The sequence below is a fragment of the Ornithodoros turicata genome, chromosome 4 (assembly GCF_037126465.1).
Source record: "Ornithodoros turicata isolate Travis chromosome 4, ASM3712646v1, whole genome shotgun sequence".
Lineage (NCBI taxonomy): Eukaryota > Metazoa > Arthropoda > Arachnida > Ixodida > Argasidae > Ornithodoros > Ornithodoros turicata.
The window spans coordinates 20,886,455-20,907,014 of NC_088204.1; the positions used below are offsets into that span (position 1 = coordinate 20,886,455).

The 20,560-nt window shown below is 46.6% G+C and overlaps 1 protein-coding gene across 2 annotated transcripts in view; it reads left to right on the top strand.

The window, feature by feature from the left end:
* Positions 1-6,367: 6,367 nt before the first annotated feature.
* LOC135391297 (uncharacterized) overlaps positions 6,368-20,560 on the top strand; it is a 198,043-nt gene continuing 183,850 nt past the window's right edge. For both annotated transcript variants that reach the window (XM_064621512.1, XM_064621513.1), the window contains exon 1: positions 6,368-6,524. In XM_064621512.1, coding sequence (XP_064477582.1) covers positions 6,384-6,524 — 141 coding nt within the window. In that variant the 5' untranslated portion in view covers positions 6,368-6,383. The remainder of the gene's footprint in view (positions 6,525-20,560) is intronic.

A 20,560-nucleotide genomic window follows, 5' to 3' on the forward strand; every position in this document is an offset into this window, starting at 1 on the left:
TTAGAAGAAAATTGGCATATGGCTGTCATTTACTCATCAAGTGTAGGCACATATTTCCACTGCACGTAATGAAACTGTTGTACTTCTCTTTTATACAGAGTCATCTCACCTACTGTTTGGAAACATGGGGTAGTACATACCATACATATTTAAGGGTACTAATAACGTTACAGAAACGTGCGGTTAGGATTATAACAGGTACCAATAACCGCTCCCCGTCCAAGGTACTTTTCAATACCCTGCAGTTTCTTACCTTGGAGCAGTTAGTGGTTCAGCGATGGGCTCAAATAATGAAAAACGTAATCAGAAATAACATTCCAATTGACGTCTCCAGCCTGCAGCAACCGCGCAGACCAACTAGGATGCAAACAGATAAAAAGCTTATCATTTCAAGAGCAAATAATGTCTATGGTACCAGGACTCTTCAGCATTTGGGAGTGCGCATTTGGAACCAGTTGCCGATAGAAGTAAGAAACACCCAGCTGTTCACAAAATCATTACAGGACTTCATTCTGTCGGAGGATCGAATACATATATGGTAAATCCGTAATATGCCGATTACAACCAATAGTCGCTGTATTTTACAGTGAATGTACTTTGTGGTTATATGCTGTACTTTGTGGTTATGTGCTGTACTTTACAGTGATTTTTCTAGACATTTCTTTTTTTCCTTTTCTTTTTTGCTGTCACTGTTGCCAATGTCATTGATGAACATCTTTAGTGGACCCATCACTAGCTTCTGCTAAGGGACCACTCAGTTGTTGTGACCTTTTAACTTGAAGAAATGACCCAATAAAATCAAAATCAAAATCAAATCAATCCTGGTGCCAGCGGTACTGCCTGCAGTATCATCATATCAGACAAATCTATATATACATAAGCGATCTAACCATGATGATTAGTATAGCTACATCATATGATTAAGTGCGAACGGCCTCCAAGCTACGAGTGATAGACAGTCATATACCACGAAGCAAACATGAAATTAAAAATTCGTTGTATTTTTCTTTTTTTCACCCGAGAGTGGATCGGGCTTCTCGTCAAAACTTTTTTAACGATTGTCCGAAGGTCTGACAACATAGCGTAAACGCAGGTTAGCTGGTGCATGAAATCCATGAATAAAGTCTGAGCATGGCAACGATTTCTGTGTATGTCCGTGTATTTTGTGTATCCCATTCTCAGGCTTGTTTCATCATAGAGTAAAAATATCTGTAGATTTTAGAAATAATCTGTAGATCTGTAGATGTTACGGGAAATCAGTAGATCTACATACAAATCTGTAGATGTGGCAACACTGGCTCAAAGTTATGGCCACCACACGTGCCCTTACCGAGCTGAGCCGAGCGCTACCGATGCGCCATCTATTAGGCAAGAGCAGAGGCCGCATTGCTCCGCCTCCCGAGCCCTCCTATTGGCGCGCCATTTTGAGGCGGAGCCTGCCTCGCTCTTGGTCAGCAAAGCAAAGTCAAGGATAGTCGCAGGGCCCAGGGGTCCATTTTGTTGAGTGGATCCCGGTCTCCTACGACCAGACCAATTACTACTGACGTACCGCCTTCCAGATAGCTGTGTCCATTGTTACGTCATTTGAAGAATTGCAGCACCCAATTAGACGCCAACGCTGCCCTCGGCCCCGACCCCGTGGAGGCAGCACAGCATCACCATCGTCCCCCCCCCCCCCGTCCACCTTTTGAAGGTCACCGTATCGAACCATCTCCATCATCAGCCCTACCGTCGCTTCGCTCTTTTTCGACTACATCACCTGTTGTGCCCCCGACTGCATCGCATTCCCCATCTGTCGTGCCCCGGATGACACGTCTCGGGGCAGGGGGGGGGGGGGGCACGCACGGCTCATTCTCATTCCATCCAGTAAACCATCTGCATCACGACGCTGTGCTGTTCGAGTCAATATATATCCGAATAAGTTCAGTTTGGAAGAAACACTGATTTGATTCGAAATCCTATTATAGAAATCCATATTTCGATTTGGAAACCGAATCGAATGTGCATAATTATTCGCTTTGGTATACATGCCGTTGTCATCGCTTCCGGTTTGGTGCCAAAAGGGCATCCGGTTTCACAGCAAACACGCTCTGCACCAACCATTGTGCCGATTGATACAGTTATCGCTTCTCATTTGAGGAGAGAGAGGAGGGTCGTATACGCCTTTTTGTGGCAATACGACTTGCCACAAAAAGATGTACGTCTCCCGTTTTCAACAAATCAGAAAAGCGAAAGATATAATTCTGCATGGCGGCTGGTTCCCAGCGTCCTTAGTCGCGGAAGGACCGGAAGACTTCGTGGCACTGGAAGTTGTGGCGGGGGCTTGTTTATGTTTGCCCGAAAATGTCATGTATTCGGGAAAGTCGAATATTCGGACAGCCCCTAACAAGTTGGTTGATATGAACGCTACGCTCTTAAAAATGAACTTCACCGCATAGCACGCTCTTAGCCAACTATCATCTCCAATGATATCGTTATCTGCCCTGATTTGTTGAAAACGGGAGGCGTACGCCTTTTTTGTGACACTTATACTGTTCATAATTGTCACAAAAAAGGCGTACGCCTACCGTTTTCAACAAACCAGGCAAGATAACGATATCATTCGATATGATGGTTGGCTTGGAGCGTGCTACGCGGTGAAGTTCCTATTTAAGAGTGTATTTCAACCTGGTGACGGCTATAAATAAGCTCCGCCGAGTATGCGTCTCAGATAGAACGCACTGAAGTTAATCAGGGGAGCAGTCGTAAAAGAAGAGGGCGATGGTATCGGAGACGTTACAAACGGTGCTGCCCATAAGAAAGCCAAAAGATAAAATCGCCGGCGCAAGCACGTCACGCATGAGCACAACTTCCTGAGAGGCTGGCTCTGCCTCTGTAAGTGACTTGATGCTGCGAAGCACGCTTTACAGGAGAGATGCTACTGCAACGCCAGGCGCCGGAACATCGTATATCGCGACGAATGCTTATCGGCGTAGTCAGTTACAAAAGGGTCACATCCCTACGCACACTGCCGTGATGCATCCAAATGGGAATGTTTCGAGTACAAATTCAGAGGGTCCCTAGACTTGAGTTACGAAGAGATGGTCTTCGTCAGGGCTGGGCAGGAATACTCAACGTATATATCTATTATATGTATAATTATATATATATATATATATATATATATAATGTATATATAATACTCGGTATTATAATACGTAATACAAATACTCTAAATTATTACAGTAACGGTATTATAATACAATGTATTTGTAATACTGCCCAGCCCTGGACCATACAGGGTGTTCCGACTGAAGTAATAAAAAATCGTATTAAAAATGTATTTGTCTGAAAAAATGTCAGGTGAAAGCCATTTATTTCGGGAACGATTTTGACATTACTTCCGAGCACTTTTATCAAATTTAATTCGTGAGAAATTGAGTTTTCCCAATTGATCTCCGAAAGCTGCCAAGTCAACATCGCGTTTTTTTTCTCCCGCGCGCGCTCTTTCTTTTTTTTTTTTTCTTCTTTTTTTCTGCACAAACAGATAGCGCACGTCGGATATACCCCACTGCATTGCCAAAACATTCCCTGTTACTTTGGAAGTTAATGCAAGATGCGGCGGAAGAAAAACGTTCTCCCAGCCCTTCTTGTTGTTCTTTTTCTTTCTCTCTCTCTCTTCTCTCTCTCGCTCTTATTTCAGAAAACTCTGGATGGCAACCATGCTGCCGTTATCATCAGGAGCTTGGAAGAGGAAAAGCGAAAGGTCATGCATCATTTCATTCGGAGGTCTGAGCGCGGCCGGCTATTTGCACGCCTCCAAACGGCGTCTTTTTGTTTCTTTTCTTTTCGTTCTCTTTTATGACAATAAATATTGTAGCAGTGAATGCGTTTTTGCAGCAGAATGAGCTAAATCCGAAGAAAAAAAAAGAGAAAGATTGAAGGTGGAAACGCAAGGCCGTCGCACCCGACGTCGGCAGCTGTGGCCGAGCAGCATCCCATTCTTATGGCGCTTTCCTTCATTGTGTCCCGTCAACCACCGATGCACTGGACCATATACAGTGACTCCAAAACCGCTCTCCACGCTCTGCAGTGCACCATGGACTCGAGCTCCCTCGCTCCACTGGTGTGTGACGTCCTCAGGGAGTATTCGTCACACAGACACATAACATCACCTTGCAGTGGATCCCGGGTCATTGTGGCGTCGCTGGGAACGAGGCTGCCGACCTACTTGCGAGACTGGCTCATGTGGCACGTGGCGTACCGACGCACCCTACGTATTTCACCCAAGCGGACGCGAAGCAAGCAATTGGTACCCTTATGAGACGTCTGTGCAGTGAACACTGTCAAAGGAGTGTCCCTTCTACGTCGTTCCTGCGCATGGTAGACCCATATATCCGTTTTTATATGCCGTCAGCGCTTCCTCGACCCATCACGTCGCTCATCTACAGGCTTCGCCTCAACGTGCCATACAGTGGACGACTTTTGTTTAAGCTCGACATGGTCCCGATCATATACTCCAAGACTGCCCAAGGTACAGTGCACACCGTTGTACCCTTGTGTCATCGCTGACCCGCCTGGATAATCGGCCATACTCCACCGAAAAGGTTCTTCGGTGCTGGCCATCATATAATCAAATCATGCCATCAAATCAGCTCATACCTGTCATGCGCGCCCTTCTGCAATTTCTCGTCTCGACGGACCTCTTTGACACTTTGTTTCACCTTTTTGACACACAGTTTTCCTTGATTTCTGAATAACGCGTTCTGGAGTAGCCAGTCCCGAGTGACCAGAGACTAACATCTCCTTTTTTTTACAACCCAATCAATCAGAACTGAAGGTGACTTGGCAAATTTCGGAATTGTACTGGGAAAATTCAATAGCTCGCGAACTAAATTTAATAGAAGTGCGCAGAAGTCACGGCAAAATCTCCCCGATATCACAGCGTTGACCCCATAATGTTCGGACAAGTGGATTTTTTATACCATCTTTTATCGCGTCAGGCGAAACACCCCTGAATGCGCTTCTATATAATATCAAACTTACAGAAATACTCGTGCGGCCTTCTTGCGAAGTAGAGGGAGATGGAAAGAGTACAAATTGGACGTTGGTTTCGCTCATAAGTCACGAACGATGCCACCGATGAATCTCGTTCCTTTTGCATTACTGCCAAGGTAACGGCACCTTCCATTCCGTGAGGAAAATTTTTTGCACTTTAGTGTCCTTTTAATGTGCTCAATGTGTCGATGATTTACGTGTAATCCGAGCTGCTAAGCCCCCAAAATGACCAGCGTGATCTTAGCTTAGGAGAGTCACGTACTCCCAATGATTTATCTGTGAAGAAGAGAAGTACCGTAGATTTTCGGTGGCACTTTAGTGAGATTGGGGGCGGCCATCCTTTCGTACAAAGTCATCATTCTACCCCATAAAGGAGCAAGCTCACTTTGCGGCTATATTACACGGCCGTTTTCCCGCATTTGATCTAATCTACCTGTCTCTTCACACTTAATTGTAATCGATGTCTTCTGCTGTTTTACGGATGTGCACACAGCGGCATTCATTCCCTTCGGAGCTCTTTATACCGTGCATATCAAAGAACCAGCACCAGTCCGACTAGAGTACTACATACATTGAGTATTGCACGGATTGCTCCATCTCCGATCATAAAACCCTCTAGCCATTTTCCCCATTCGGCGCACATGAAGATTTCGCCATTCCTTTCCAACTGAGTAACTGTTTGCCTAGCGCAGACGGCGCTCGTTTCACGCTCCCCTTTCTGAGTGACTTCTGCCATTATTTCGAAGCAGACGACTGAGCGAGAAGTTCGTCTGCAATGATGTTTGGTCAGACACGACAGACTGGCGAGCACGGCCGGTGATAAATAGGCGAAACCGTTACGTTCACGAGGTCAACGTGGACGTCGTGAAACTGTCGTCTGCTAAGTAAAAATGTTGTACGCTCTCACCCAACGCTACAGTGTGCTACACTTAATTCGGTTATAGTCCTCTATTTAAGCCCTGAACTGTCGACTATTAACATATTGCCTACCTCGTACCCTTGTAAACTCTATCGCCGGGGAGATATACTACTTAATTAGATTTCAAGCGCACATGCTGTACAATTGCAAGCGTTATTGCTTGTAAACGATATGTCGACTAGTGTCGTCTGCTTAGCGAGGTGTGCGTCTGCTTCGAAGGTGTCAAACAGAAGCAAAAGAAATATCGCACCTTTCATTCTCATGCAGCGAATAACCTTGATTTATTTCCGTATTGCGGAGGGAAACGGCAGGAAGAGAAGGAGCCTGACCATAGATGGCGCAATCTTGGACAAGCGATGGTAGCGCCCCCACGGAGGCAGTGTCTCGTTCGATAAATTCGTAGAACGCCTTTCTGTCCGACGCAGAAATGTTGTCGCTGTGCTCGTCTGAGCCCGTGCGGTTCCGGGGAAAACGTGGAGGTTCTGTGACCGCCGTTCCGATCACGGTTGAGTTCGGAAAGTTACTCCCTGGGGAACGCCGGAAGCACGTCAACGACGCCGGTTCACAGGTGACGTCACTTCCTCGCTCTTCTCTACATGACTCGGTATTCCCGTGTTCGAAGAGGGGTTCCCATACCTAGTTCGAGTGTGTGTTAGAGATAAGGTTGACAATATGTTCGCGTTGCTTCTCGATAGCATGCAACCAGTGCGTTAAACGCTTGAACTTTCTTGCTTCGTTGTAGACGATTTTCCGTTTGCGACGAACGAATTGTATCTTTCGTGTACAACGTCTCATGCATTGCTAGCGTCTTCGGAAAACGGATGTTGCAGCGTAGACTTCCACAGCTTTTAAATACAATTAACCTTACTCTTTTGGACTGTTCTAAACATAACATTACAAAATATGATTATCTGGATAAAACATGCCCACTTTCCCTTTATCCATGTAACTGCAATTGCCCTTCTTCTATGTGTGGTTTTTACTGTATGTATTTATTATGCTGCCGCTACTGAAATGGAGCAGTGACCTCGTCACGTGACAGGAAGTGGGTTTTTCTCACTGGGCCCAAGGTTGCCTGACCCACGCGTACGTTTTATCATCTTCTTTCTTCGTTTATCTTCCACTGTGTCTCAATTCAGTTCTATTTTAATCGCAGTTTCATAGCTTTATCTGTTTGCATAGTGAACAACAACCTAGATTCCATGCCTACCCGGTATTTTCTACCCCCTACAGCCTCTATTTTTTTACCCCCTTTTCTGTTACAAGACATTTGACGGTGCATGTTGCATCCTGGAAGAGTTCATCGTAACGGCAAATTTTGCATTGAGAAAATTACGAAGCACATAAACTGCAAACATGAAGGCCATGCTCGCCAGCTTCGAGGCGAAGCGCCCATGGAATTTAATTTAAGGATTGGCATGCCCGCCAGTCCTACAGAAGGGCTGGAGTACCGAAAACCGGTACTTCAGTGTTTATGAGGTGGAAATAATAATAATAATAATAATCAGAAGAAGAAGAATTTCATATAATACATACATTTTCCATTCTATGGGGTTCATGACGTCTACTGGCTTCCTCCAGGCGCTTGAACTGTCACCCTGTGTCAGGTGACATAAGCTTATCGTGAATCACCGTCAAATGACAGAATTCGCCATATTGTGAACCAGTGTTGCCTGGCGGAGCTTTCCAGTATTTGTAACATATAAAAGTTTCTAAAATGAGTGAATAAAACAACTTAAGACGACCTTGAGTCGCGCGGTGTGCTTTTCAACTGCTCCTGCAGAACGCTTCTCCGTCGAAACGGTCTAAACCGATCGTGAAACGTTCAGGCTACACTCTTAAAAATGAACTTCACCGCATAGAACGCTCCTAGCCAATCATCATCTCGAGTGATATAGTCATCTTCCCTGATTTGTTGAAAACGGGGGGCGAACGCCTTTTTTGTGACAATTATGAACAGCATAAGTGTCACAAAAAAGGCGTACGCCTCCAGTTTTCAACAAATCGGGGAAGATAACGATATCATTCGAGATTATGGTTGGTTAGGAGCGTGCTATGCGGTGAAGTTCATTTCACCACCCACCACCACCACCATCATTTTTAAGAGTGTACCGCGGCTGCTGTTCACATTGGACTACGATCCGCTATGAGCCAACTTCGAAGCACAATGTACCCGTGCAGGTTCTGCTACGACCCAGATTTGGCTGCGGTGTTTCCCACGCTAACATCAATGGGTCAGCATATATGGTTGCCGCCGGCGTTTGACGCGCCAAATAGGAAGAAAAACGTGAGAAAATGGCGAATAAGGCCTGTCTCTTCCAATGACTCTCGGTGAACAACGATGAGCCGATCCTACCATTACCCCCCCCCCCCTTCTTGTGGCGGTCCGTGGACAGCGACGAAGTCACCCCGCTTGAGACCCGCACGACCTGCAGCAGCTCCGGTATGGTAAACTAGAATCGAACTATGTAACTAGCTATGGTATACTAGGAACTAGGAACTATGGTAAACTAGTATAGCCCACCAGAACTCCAGTTCTGTCGGCAACGTGTTGGAGTGAAGCCACGGGTAGAGAGGCTCCGAGACAGTTCTTCATGGAGCGCAAATTAGAATGGAGCGCAAGCGTGCTGGTGCACTGTAGAAAGAGGTAACGCTTCCTTGAGTTTGAGGAACACACAAGACGAAGAGGACAACGCAAAATGATCTCCCTCGTATCCTCCTCGCATCCACAAACATTGCCACACCCCCACATGTTGTTAGCCAACCTTCCACCGTTATGGAACTTTTTCACATACGCGTCGTACCCTAGCGGCTCTCCAGCGAACCACGCTCGGAGCGCGTCAAAACGAATCCACGTGAGTACCACAAAGGACCAAAACCGGTCCGGTGTGGGACCGACGAGCTGGCGCCATTCGTGTGGTCACCCCACTGGTCCCCACTTCGGTCGTCCCCGTACTGCGCCATCTAGTGAAGACGGACGTAACCCTCTCCGGCGCCTCAAGGTCATGCGCATGCACACAGGCCGTTGTGAAAAAGGTCCATTGCCTCCGGCCCTGTTGACTTCCTAAGCCCCACATAGCTCGTCCCACTGGACTTAGTATTCTATATGAGAGAACTGATGTTCTGAGGCTGGAACAACATAGAAAGGACAAATGCATACAAAGCCTAAAATTGCCTAAGAAATTAACGATGAAAGATGGAAGTCACTGAAAAGGTGATGAGTGAGAAAGAGTGGTTGATTTGTCCCTTCAGATGACGCGCCCTTGGAAGTCGCTGGGGAGGTGTGTTAGCGTAGCTGAATTGGTAGAGCCCTGGACCTGCAATCCCGAAGATGTGGGTTCGAGTCGTACAGCTGGCTAACCTTTTCAGTGACTTCCATCTTTCATCATTAGTATTTTAATTTATTTATGGCCTACTTTCATCTATTTTATTTTTCTGTTTTTAATTTTTTGTTTAGTTTACGACTTCAGCCACAAACTTCCAACCTCCCTAGCTACCGAAAACTTTGTGCGACAGCCACTGTTCTCGTTTCTCAGTGTTCTCGTTTCACGTCATAAAGAAAGTATAACTCTTCTCGTTTCTTCTCGTAGCAGGTCTGCCTCCCATCCGAGTGGCACCGGTGTCGTGTTACACTGCGTTCGGGAGCCCAGAGGTGGGAGGAAATTTATTGCGTTAAGTTGGTCAGTTGCCACGTATTCGCAAAACAACCAGCACAATTAACCGAGGCTCTCCTGAGACATACAAAACACGAAAGACAAGAACGAAATGGGGAAGGAAACAGTTGGGGAAAAACAAGCAAGTTCCTGTTACTTTCTGGATGCCTTCGACTGCTATAATTGCCAGCCTTGCCGGAGTCAACGATACCCCACTCTCCCCTTTTTCCCCCTCAACCAGTTGTTCGCTTCTCCTAAATTGTAGACTACATTAAAGCTTCATTGTTGGTTTGAGAGTATTACCCTCTTCGTCTTGTGTGTTCCTCAAACTCAAGGAAATGTTGCCTCATTCCCTCATCGCCGATCAGGACTCATGTACGGGAACAGAATCTCCTCTACATTTGGTCCCGGTAGCTCATGTCGTCATTGCTCGTCCTCCCTCATTCTCTTTTTAGCACTGAAACACCCTGTGTCATCATCAACATCGCCTATTTGTTGTTTTTGGCTGTGATCGCTTAAACACTTCCCTGCCAATGTTTATGTGCTGCGTACAGCAATACTGAGATCGGAGAGGATCCCGCAAAAATGTGCTGCGGCATGGGAGAAATGCATATGCAGGGGCTGGACTGCGTAAAGTGGAGTATGACTTTCGATCACATTCTGTTGAGGGGCGAGAGACGGCCAAGCGTGAAATGGGGTTGCCTTCCGTCTGTTCAGCAATTCTTCTCCTCCTCCAGCTTGAAAGAAACTGCCGAGCGGCGTAGAATAATTGGTGCCGGCATATTATTACTGGAGTGACATCAATGAGCAACACTTAAAGGGACACTCCGGTGCCGTCGACCGAATTTGTGCGATTATACAGTTATATTCGACTGTAATGTCACGTGCACATACCAAAAGTAAAATTTCATCCACCAGAGCACTCTAAAAATAGAACTACTTCGTCGCATAGCACGCTGTGCGCCAATCATTACCACGAATGATAGGGTTATCTCTTCTGATTTGAAGAGAGAGCGAGAAGTACCCCTTTTTGTGGCAATTTGGGTATGTGAAAATTGACACAAAAAGGCGTACTGTATTCCAATCGCTGTCGATAGCCCCATCATTCCTGGTAATGGTTGGCGCACAGCGTGCTATGCGGTCTAGTCCTGTTTTTAGCATACCATGGTACGTTCGATTAGGCATGCACTGCTTCAACCAGTTGCGATGGTGCTGCACTCGCCCGTTCGTTTCTCCAGTGCAGCCGAGCGCCCCCTGCTCTCACTCCAGTGCACTCCCACTCTAGTGCACCTCTCATCTACAGTGCACCTCCGTCGCATCAGTATCGTTCATCCTGCCTATGCCGCGCTTTGAAATCATCAACTCTCGTCTACCGTTTTTCTTTTCTTTTTTGGCTATAGCCGTGACGATGCCCACTTGAGTGCGGCCAGCAATGGCAAGCTACTTCGCCCCCCCCCCCCCCCCCCCCCACACACACACACACTGTTTATAACGTGAGCGACGTAGTAAAACGAACTGGCTGTTCACATTCGATTTCGGTTTCGCAGTGACATAACCATCGGATACCTTACCAGACCACTGCAAGGGCGTACAACCGAGATTGAGGAGATTGAAGGCTGTTTTGAGTATAACATTCATCGTCGTTCACCATCTCCTCCCCCTCAAGCAATGGGGTAGGGACCGTAGGGTGCTGCCTCAGCGGCGAAACATCCCACTACATCATCATTACTCATTTGTTGTTGTTGTACTTGTTGAGCGAGTTATAAAGCCTAATTAGCCATTTTTGTGAAGAATGAGTGGCTCCACCGTTTAGTATAGAGCAATAACTTGAAGCTACTATCAGTGACGTCACAGCGGCGGAACCACTGGCCGCTTTCCCTCTCCCTCTCAAGAAGGCCGACAACGCGGAGCGGGCTCTGATTGGTCTCCTCAAACGATTTGTCCAATGATCGCAAGAGACCGTTTGAGGAGACGAATCGGACGCCTCTCCGCATTGTCGGGCTTCTTGAAGAGAAGAGGGAAAACATACATTGCGATTTCATTCGCTCATAAACAATGAACGACGCAACCATTTAATTCCGCTCCTTTTGTGTTTGTGTCAAAGTAACGGCATCTTTTATTCCGTGAGGTGAGATTTTTGCACTTTATGGACCGAGGTGCAAATATTCCCTCAGGGAATACTTTCGTCTTTTCATGACCACGTTCGTAGTATTTTCATCATACCGGCATTCTTTGTATTTCCCATACTAGAGGAAATTGAAGAAAGCACCAGCGTCCAGAATAGAAATAATATGCAGGAAATCCAACAGTGAAGCCTTCTTTAATATCCACAAGCTTTCATGTAGCAGTCTACATTTCTTCAGGTGTAAAACGTTTGTACAAGTTGCACAAATACAGGGTGTTTCATTTAAAGTTAGAAAAAATTCTGACTGGCGACGTACTCGCCGGAGGATTGTAGGACTGTAGACTAGGATTGTAGCAATTACCTTCTGGAAACTTTTGTCACCATTAACGAAGGCTTTGGACAATTTTTAATTGCGGGAAATTTATTTTTTTCAATTCAACTTTGAAAATAGCCAAGCGAACCTCACTTTTTTTAACAGAAATATAAAGTCCTCCACGGATAACCGTCGACCCAACAAAAACTATGCACAGTATCGCAACAGAAATAGTCGAAAAAAATAGTAAAAATCACGCTTTAGCCCCGCCTGCTTGATTTTCGCGAAGAAGCTCGCGCGAAATGTGCGTCTAGACGAGGAAGTGTCCCCGCGTTCATTTGTTTTGCCTTCTTTGTGATAAGACGGTTGTTTTTATCGTCTTTTTGATAAGTCGGTTGTCACCAGCATCAAGGTCAAAGCGGGGGAAGGTAAAACAAGAGGCGGCCAACAACGGCAAGCTACCTCGACCCCCCTGCCCCCCCCCCCCTCTGTTTTAACAGTGCACACTCCAAAAACAGCACATCACCACATAGCACGGTGAAGGCGAACCAATGCCCAGAATGATACCTTTATCATTCCCGATTTGTGGAAAGCGCGGGGCGTTCGCCTTTTTTGGAACTGCACAGGTATTCCAAAAAAAAAAAAGGCGTACGCCTCCCATTTTTTAACCAATCACGGGGCAGAACGTTGTCATTTGGCTAAGATTGGCTAAGAGCGTGCTATGCGGTGAAGTTCTGTTTCTAGAGTGCAGACCTGACCATCGACCCCAATTGAACACTTTTTTAATATGTAATTTCGCGCAGCTTTACCGCTCATCATTTCCGCAAGTTGCAGTGCCCAGAACGGTGTTTCTGTTCTGGTCTTTTCTCTTTTGTATGTTATTCAGACGTATTGCATGACACCCCTCCGTCGCGTAATGTGGGAGCGCTTTAGGCACCTCTACCAACAAATAACTAAAGAATGAAGCCGTAGTGGCTGACGGACTGGTAGAAAAAGAGTCAGAAGAAATCATAACTTAGCAATCAACCGGAGGAACAGTGCTGCTGAGCTAGGTGGTTAGTTGCGGCGTCTAACCAGGAAGAGAAGGGGAGAAATGGAGGCGTCGACCGCGCCGGTGCAGGCAGCTGCTCACCACTTTCATGGCACCCAAATTTTAACAAGCAAGACTGACATTTCCTTCGAAAAATCATCGTCTATGTAAGAAGCAATACAACTGCAGTATAAGCATCTCATCATATATACTGGTAAGCGGAAAAATTGTTTCGTGTCATCTACACTCTAAAAACAGAACTTCACCGCATAACACGCTGTGCGTCAACCATGGCAGAGAGTGGTAGGGTTATCGCTTCCGATTCAAAGAAAGAGGTGGGCGTACGCCCTTTTTGTGGCAATTTGGATATATGAAAATTGTCACAAAAAGCGTACGCTCACCTCACTCTTCGAATCAGAAGCGACAACCCTATCATTCTTGGCAATGGTTGGCGCACAGTGTGCTATGTGGTGAAGTCCTGTTTTTTGAGTGTAGCAGTGTCCTCTTTCCGGTAATTGCTAGAAATTAGGATTCCTGCTGCCATCTTTATGCGTCCATTGACTTGAGCCTGAGCCTTGTTAGAGCACATTTCCACACACGATCGATACAAGTTCTTATATTGATGTGTCATCGAAAGGTATTACGTGCTAGGTCAAATAATCTCAGACGCTGCTGCAGGCATCACAGTAAACTGCGGCGTGCGGTCATAATGCGAATCTTTACCAAGCTTACTGACGCGCGGCACTCGTAGAGCAGCTACGAAACCGTGCTATAAAGTAATTGACCGGAGCGGGAGTCGTCAGGGGACCTCAGCATGCCATAGCACTTGACCCAAATACGGTATTAAAGAAAGGAGCTATATCGCGCACCATGATGCGTGAAGGCGCGAGAATAAACAGTTGTAAAGGACTTACGCGGTGTACAACCTTGGCGTTTGCTTAAGAAGCTGTCTTCTTCCGTCATGACCCCGCTCCACAGCTCGCCGTAACTCTGTGGAATTTCTTCCAGAGACTGTTTTGTGCTAGATCAGCAAGCGAAGAATGAACCGAGGTGACCACGCAGAGTATGACCCCTAGGAATTGTTGGTCGTTACAAAGTTTGCTCTGTTATTTTTACAAGATTACGACGTCTGGAGGCCTAAGAACAGCGGCCTGTTTGGACGAGTGGCTGACGACTCGGTATGGGCCGTCGTAAGGGTGCTGCAGGCACGTACGAGAGCCGTCGTGGCGGCCAAAAACATGGGAGCTGGTGTCGACGTCTGGGTGTCGATAGGCATGCCGGACATCAGGAGGCCTAAGTGTTCACATTTTATCTGGAAAGCACTACAACAACTACTACTACACGAATGACGACGGGATGAGGTGGTTCAACGCAACAATTGCGGTACCACACCTCGATGCATCTGGGTTAAGGCACTAGAAATAATGTGTGTACAAAGCAAAAATAGCCGAAGCTCTGTGGTTGCACGTTGAACATATATTTATAATTTGATCGTGCACTACCAGCCGAGGACATATACCGGGTGTCTCAGTTAAATCCTCGGGCGACTTTCCAGACGAATGTCGGCACAGTTCCCCCTGAAGTCGGCCCAGGACGCATACTAACCCCACTGTCTCCCACTCCTTCCTGCTATCCTCTCTCCGTCTGTCCACATCTGTACGCCGCTCATAGCCACAGTTGCTTCGCGGCGCTAACACCCAATTAAAAAAAAATCCTCGGGCTAAATAATTAGCGAATGGGTACACATATCGAAGAACTTTATTTTTTACAAGCATCCGTACGATAACACCTACAGGCTGCGCACCGTGTGAATGAGCGGGAGGCGCTCATTATTTAAATAAAAATTCAAATGAGACTCTTGAAAAACATAAATTCTAAAGCAGGGTGCCGTCCGCATTAAAATGGGCACTACCCCCTTTGGGACCTCCAGTGGACACATTTAGAGAAAAATATGCCACCGAAGCGGGTCATTTGTTGCAGTAATTAATTGGTTTCGGTTTACATATTTTTGTCGCGGCTGGTCGCGGTGAAGGGCAAAAGAACGCTCTTCCACTCCCTTATCCACCAATGAATTACGTGGAGTGCTGAAGAAAAAGTAACAGCGTCAGACAAGTTACGCCAGCCTCCACCCCGCTTACCTGATTGATATCCTCCTTTCTCTGTAATGATCGCACGGACGAAACACAGTTAATCACATAGTACCTTGATATCACATGCTTTCCATTTTGTCTTCAGCACTCCCCATTGCGAAGTAAGCTCAAGAACACGTAATTCATTGGTGGATAAGGGAGTGGAAGAGCGTCCTTTTGCACTTCATCGCGACTAGCCGCTACAAAAATATGTAAACCGAAACCAATTAATTACTGCAACAAATTACTGCAACAAATTACCCGCTACGGTGGCTGGCAGATTTTTCTTTAAAAGGTGTCCACCGAAGGTCCCAAAAGGGGTATTTTTAATTCCGACGGCGCTCTGCTTTAGAAGTGATGTTTTTCAAGAAGCTCATTTCAATTTTTATTTAAATAATGAGCCCCTCGCACGCTTTCACACGATGTGCTGCTTGTAGGTGGTATCGGACAGATACCTGTAAAAAAGAAAGTTCTTCGATTGGTGTACCCGTTGGCGAATTATTTAGCCCGGGGATTTAACTGAGACACCCTGTATAGATATATATATATATATACATATATAAATGCATTATTTCTAGTGACAGATAAAACGATATATTCCGGATATATACAGGACTCGGTGGATCAGTGTTCCTCTACAACGCACAAACTCAACAGTGTGATCGTGCAACGATACATAGAATCCACCAGAGTTTTGCGACATTTGTCTCACAGGCCCAACGGGAACGGATGAGGCACACCAACCTTTTCTGCTCGACCGAACAAGAAGGACTTGGGCTCGTGAATCTCGCAGTTAGGCTCACGGTGAAGAGATTCCTCTACTTTCGTGATTCATCACATCCCGTCCTACACTCTAAAATCTGTACCTCTTAAAAAACCCTTTTATTAGGTACATTTTTGCAAAAACGTGCACTTTATTTTATGCGGTACGGAAGCGTCTAAAAGGTACATCACTTTTAAGGTACTGTCGTCTAACAGGTACTCCCGTATAAAGGGTACAGCCGTCTAGCAGGTACACCCGTATAAGAGGTACAGCCGTGTAAGAGGTAGTGCCGTCTAACAGGTACAGCCATTTTAAAGGTACCGTCGTCAAAAGGGTACAACCGTCTAAGAGGTACAGCCGTCTAACAGGTACGCCAGTCTAAGAGGTACTGCCGTCTAACAGGTACGCCCGTCTAAAAGGTACTGCTGTCTAACAGGTACGCCCGTCTAAGAGATACAGCCGTCTAAGAGGTACGCCCATCTAAGGGGTACAGTTGTCCAAGAAGTATACAGTCCACACACAACGGAGAGGAACATGTTTGTGGTGACATAATCTGTACGGGGCGTATCGCACGCATAGCAAAATGCACGACGCACATCATGTATTGTGCGTTTACGCTTTGGTATCGGTAGTAGTAATACACACTCGCCGAGGTGTACATCTGTAACATACGCGAAGGTGACCAACGCGTTGCAAGCACATGCGGGACAAAGACAAAAGGCGTTCTGAATACTGAACCGCTCTTTATTTGACCTTCAGCGATTTCAGTAGCTGCGAAAGCCGTTGCTTTCTGTACGGCTTCGGGAATTCGTTGTCGCCCACAACATATATTTGCAGCATGCCTAACGACTGGCCAAAAGCAGCTGGGTATGTCAAGTTTTTTACGTAGTAAACGGTCAAGCAGCAGAGCAGCGCAAACTCAAGCATGTCAAACGGTTCAAGCTGCACAGCCCCTCCGTCACTACACCAAACAAGACTCTCCTGCCCGAAAAAGAGTTTCGGTCCCGGAGAGACTACCTCTTCGGGGACGGTCTGGAGAGGAACGCCGCAATTAGTTCGTGTGTGTGCCTTCCAAAAGGATTGTCTCAAACAAAGGAAGCAGTGCATATACCGTTGATATCAGGTCATACTTCGATTTCTTTTTTTTTTACTTAAGAATACGTCCACATCGACGAACGTCGGCGATTCTTCTTCCTTCATGGCTGAACAAGTCGCCAGGATGTTGGTCATCTCCACCATTGCTTGATCAAAGCTTTTGCGGAATCTGACGTCGAATTCCAGTATCAGCTGAGAAACAAATGAAGTTTAGATATTAGAGATAAAACTACACTGTCGGCTTGAGCAGTAACAGCACAGCAAAGCCGATCTGCTGATAGGCAGCTGGAAGCGAGTTTTGTGATGATCCACTATCCCCTTGAAGGGAAGGTCGGTACGCATAGCGGATGAGTTCGCGTTTCGACATCTCCGTTTTGCGTACCGACCCTCCCTTCAATGGGATAGTGGATCATCCCAATCTCGTTTCCAGCTGTCTATCAGCGCCCCGATGACACGCGCTCCGCTTGTTAAGGCAAGTGTAGCGCCACTGTATCTACATCGAAAAAAATTTCAGCGCTGCAACTGGGACAATAACCTTCAGCACTATAGACAAGCCTGAAATAATACACTGACGTGGAACGCTTCTATGTTGTTACAACCCTCAATGCAATCGCATACGCACTCTGGCAAGCTACCGTTCACTACGCTCACTCTACACATGCACGTTTTGGGAAACGGCATGCACGTAGTTGTATAGCGGAAATGAACGACGTTAGAGAGCAACTTACCATGAGCACGTACACCTTCCCGGCCTTTCCACGTCCCTTAACCGGTCAACTTAACCGTGCGAAGACGGCGGCTCCCTGATCACAAATAACCTTCACACGTGGACGCTGGCTGCACTTATAACGCATGTTTCTTCTGTAGGTATCAAGGGTGAATGAAACAATCATAGTTGTAAATCAACAGCTAATCTTTATCTCCGAGTCCGTGCGATGTACATGCATTATCTCACTGCATCGAACCCTTTGGGGCGTTACTTGAACGCAAGAAGTGCTGAAAGCAGCGGAAAGCACAATAAAGCGCTAACCGCATACGACGAATTCTCGACGGAAAAACGGCCACCGTCACCGTTTTTCCGGTGAGCCGGCGCGAGCAATGGGAACTTCACCGATTTCTCGACGACAGCGGTGGACAGAAAAATTCGTCGAAGAGCGGAAGCGGCCGCTCGACGGCAGCCAATAGGACCGCTCCACGGGCTGTCGTTCCACGAGCGGACGTGCAGGACCAGTGGCGGGAATTTCGGATGCCCGTATGGCTAACCTGGGAAGTGGGAAGGATGCTGTCGCCCGCTCGCTGCTGTCTGAATGCGCTTTTGTAGCGCTTGCTTCGAGAATATGCATTGACCGCAAGAACTCTTCTGTGTGTCACTATAACTTTTTTATGTGTAGCAAAATATTTATCAGTAAATTTGAAGTCAAAATTTAACACGGAGTAACGAAACGCCCGCTAGGACGCCACCGTCCGCCGCAGTGGAAATCTGTCATGCGGTTCATCCCGCCGTTTTTCTGTCGAGTTGTCATGCCGGTGGGGAAGTTGGCCGTTTTTCCGTCGAGAATTCGTCGTATGCGGTTACCGCTTAACCCAAGCGGCACAATGTACTGAAAGTCGAGTGCAATGGGGGTGGCCGGTATGTGTCTTATCAATGTTCCCAAGCAGCACAATGTACCGAAAGTCGAGTGCAATAGGGGTGGACGGTATGTGTCTTATCAAGGTTCTTCAGCTTCACGCGTCTGTTCAAGGCCTTCCACCTACCCGTCCACCCCTATTGCACTCGACTTTCAGTACATTGTGCTGCCTGGGTTCTTTAGTTTCACGAGTGTGTTCAAGGCGTTCCACCTACCCGTCCACCCCTATTGCACTCGACTTTGAGTGCATTGTGCTGCTTGGGAAGATTTTGCGCAAGAGGTACCGCTTTATACGGTACAAGTCACGGTACCTCATAAACTGAACTGACCGTCTACCCCATAAATATGCTTGTACCTCACACATAAAAGCGAGATCCTTTGTGTAGCGCAGTACCTCTTACAGGAACTGCGGAAAAGCACTGATATACCTGATATTTACCAGGTACAGCACGATGTAAGGTACGTTATAAGGTACCCATTTTAGAGTGTAAGGAGTGCACTTCAATTGTTCGGCGCGAGGTATCTGAATCATTGGCTTGTGTCATCGGTTAAAATATAGAAGACAAGGACCCTGCCTGACATTCTACAAAGAGGTTACCCAGGCAGAAGCTTTCTTGACAGCGCGTTTCTCCTGGGAGTACCTACTGGCAGTGTGAAACAGAAAAATCTGGACTGGGACGTCTTATGCAAGGTTAATCCTACGCCACTTTATCGAGGACCCGACGGAGCCGTGTATGAAAAGAAAAATCTCCAGCGAGTACATCGCCTGCCAGTGTCAGGAGCAACGAAAGACTTTTTCTTCAAGTTTCACGTCAGGGTGTTGCCAGTGAAGACGTGGCTCAAAGCTAGAAGCTTCTGTGCACCGGATCCCCAAAGGTGTTCACTGTGTGAAGAGGACGAAACCATCGAACATATCATCATGGCATGGTAGGGGGGGATGACGTTCAATAAATAAATAAAAAAAGAGTGAGGTCTGCCTGCTCAGCCAAGGCGGCAAGTTTCACCCTTGAAAAAAAAAGGGGGAGAAAGAGAGAGAAGTTAAGACAGAGGGAGGAAGAGGGGGAGTTGGTGATAGTTCATGTCGCTACAATGCAGCACTGAGACGGGACGAAGGGCGGTTAAAACAAGGAGACAAACGTATCTGCAAACTCTCAACTGACAGGAATTTATTTGCGCAGGCATATTTAAACAATCAAAAGGAAAATAGGTGGCGCACTAGCTACACAAATGCCTGCGCAAATAAATTCCTGTCAGTTGAGAGTTTGCAAATACGTTTGTCTCCTTGTTTTAACCGCCCTTCGTCCCGTCTCAGTGCTGCATTGTAGCGACATGAAGTTAAGACAGGCCAGCAACGCATCCCATGCTTTCCGACGAATGCGTGTAGGACCTTGCGGGCAGGGCTGGGCAGGAATACTCAAAATTTGTATTATAATACTAATACACAATACATTTTATTTTCAAGTATTATAATACATAATACTATTACTTCCCTGTATTACTTAAGTAATACTAGTAATACTTCTGTGCCATGGAAGACAGTTATTAGAAAAGGAATCCCAGACATATTTCTGAAGCCACCGGTCCGGTCACCGAAGTGACTAACTGACAGCTCTTAGGGCATTCTCTCGCGGGACGCAGGTGTGTGTGTGTCTATAATCCCCTTTTTTTCTGGCTTACTTTCTGACGCACCGACCCTGGCTCCATTCTATGATATATCACCCCCTAAGGGCTCCGGGTTGTTCACCCAGAGTGGAGAAGCTTCTCAGAAGTTTGAGTCAGCTAGCTCCTGTAATCGTCCCTTTGTTGCACGTTGAAGTGTGATCCTCTGTTGGCAGAGCTAGGTCGTGTTCGTAGGACTGGAATGGTAC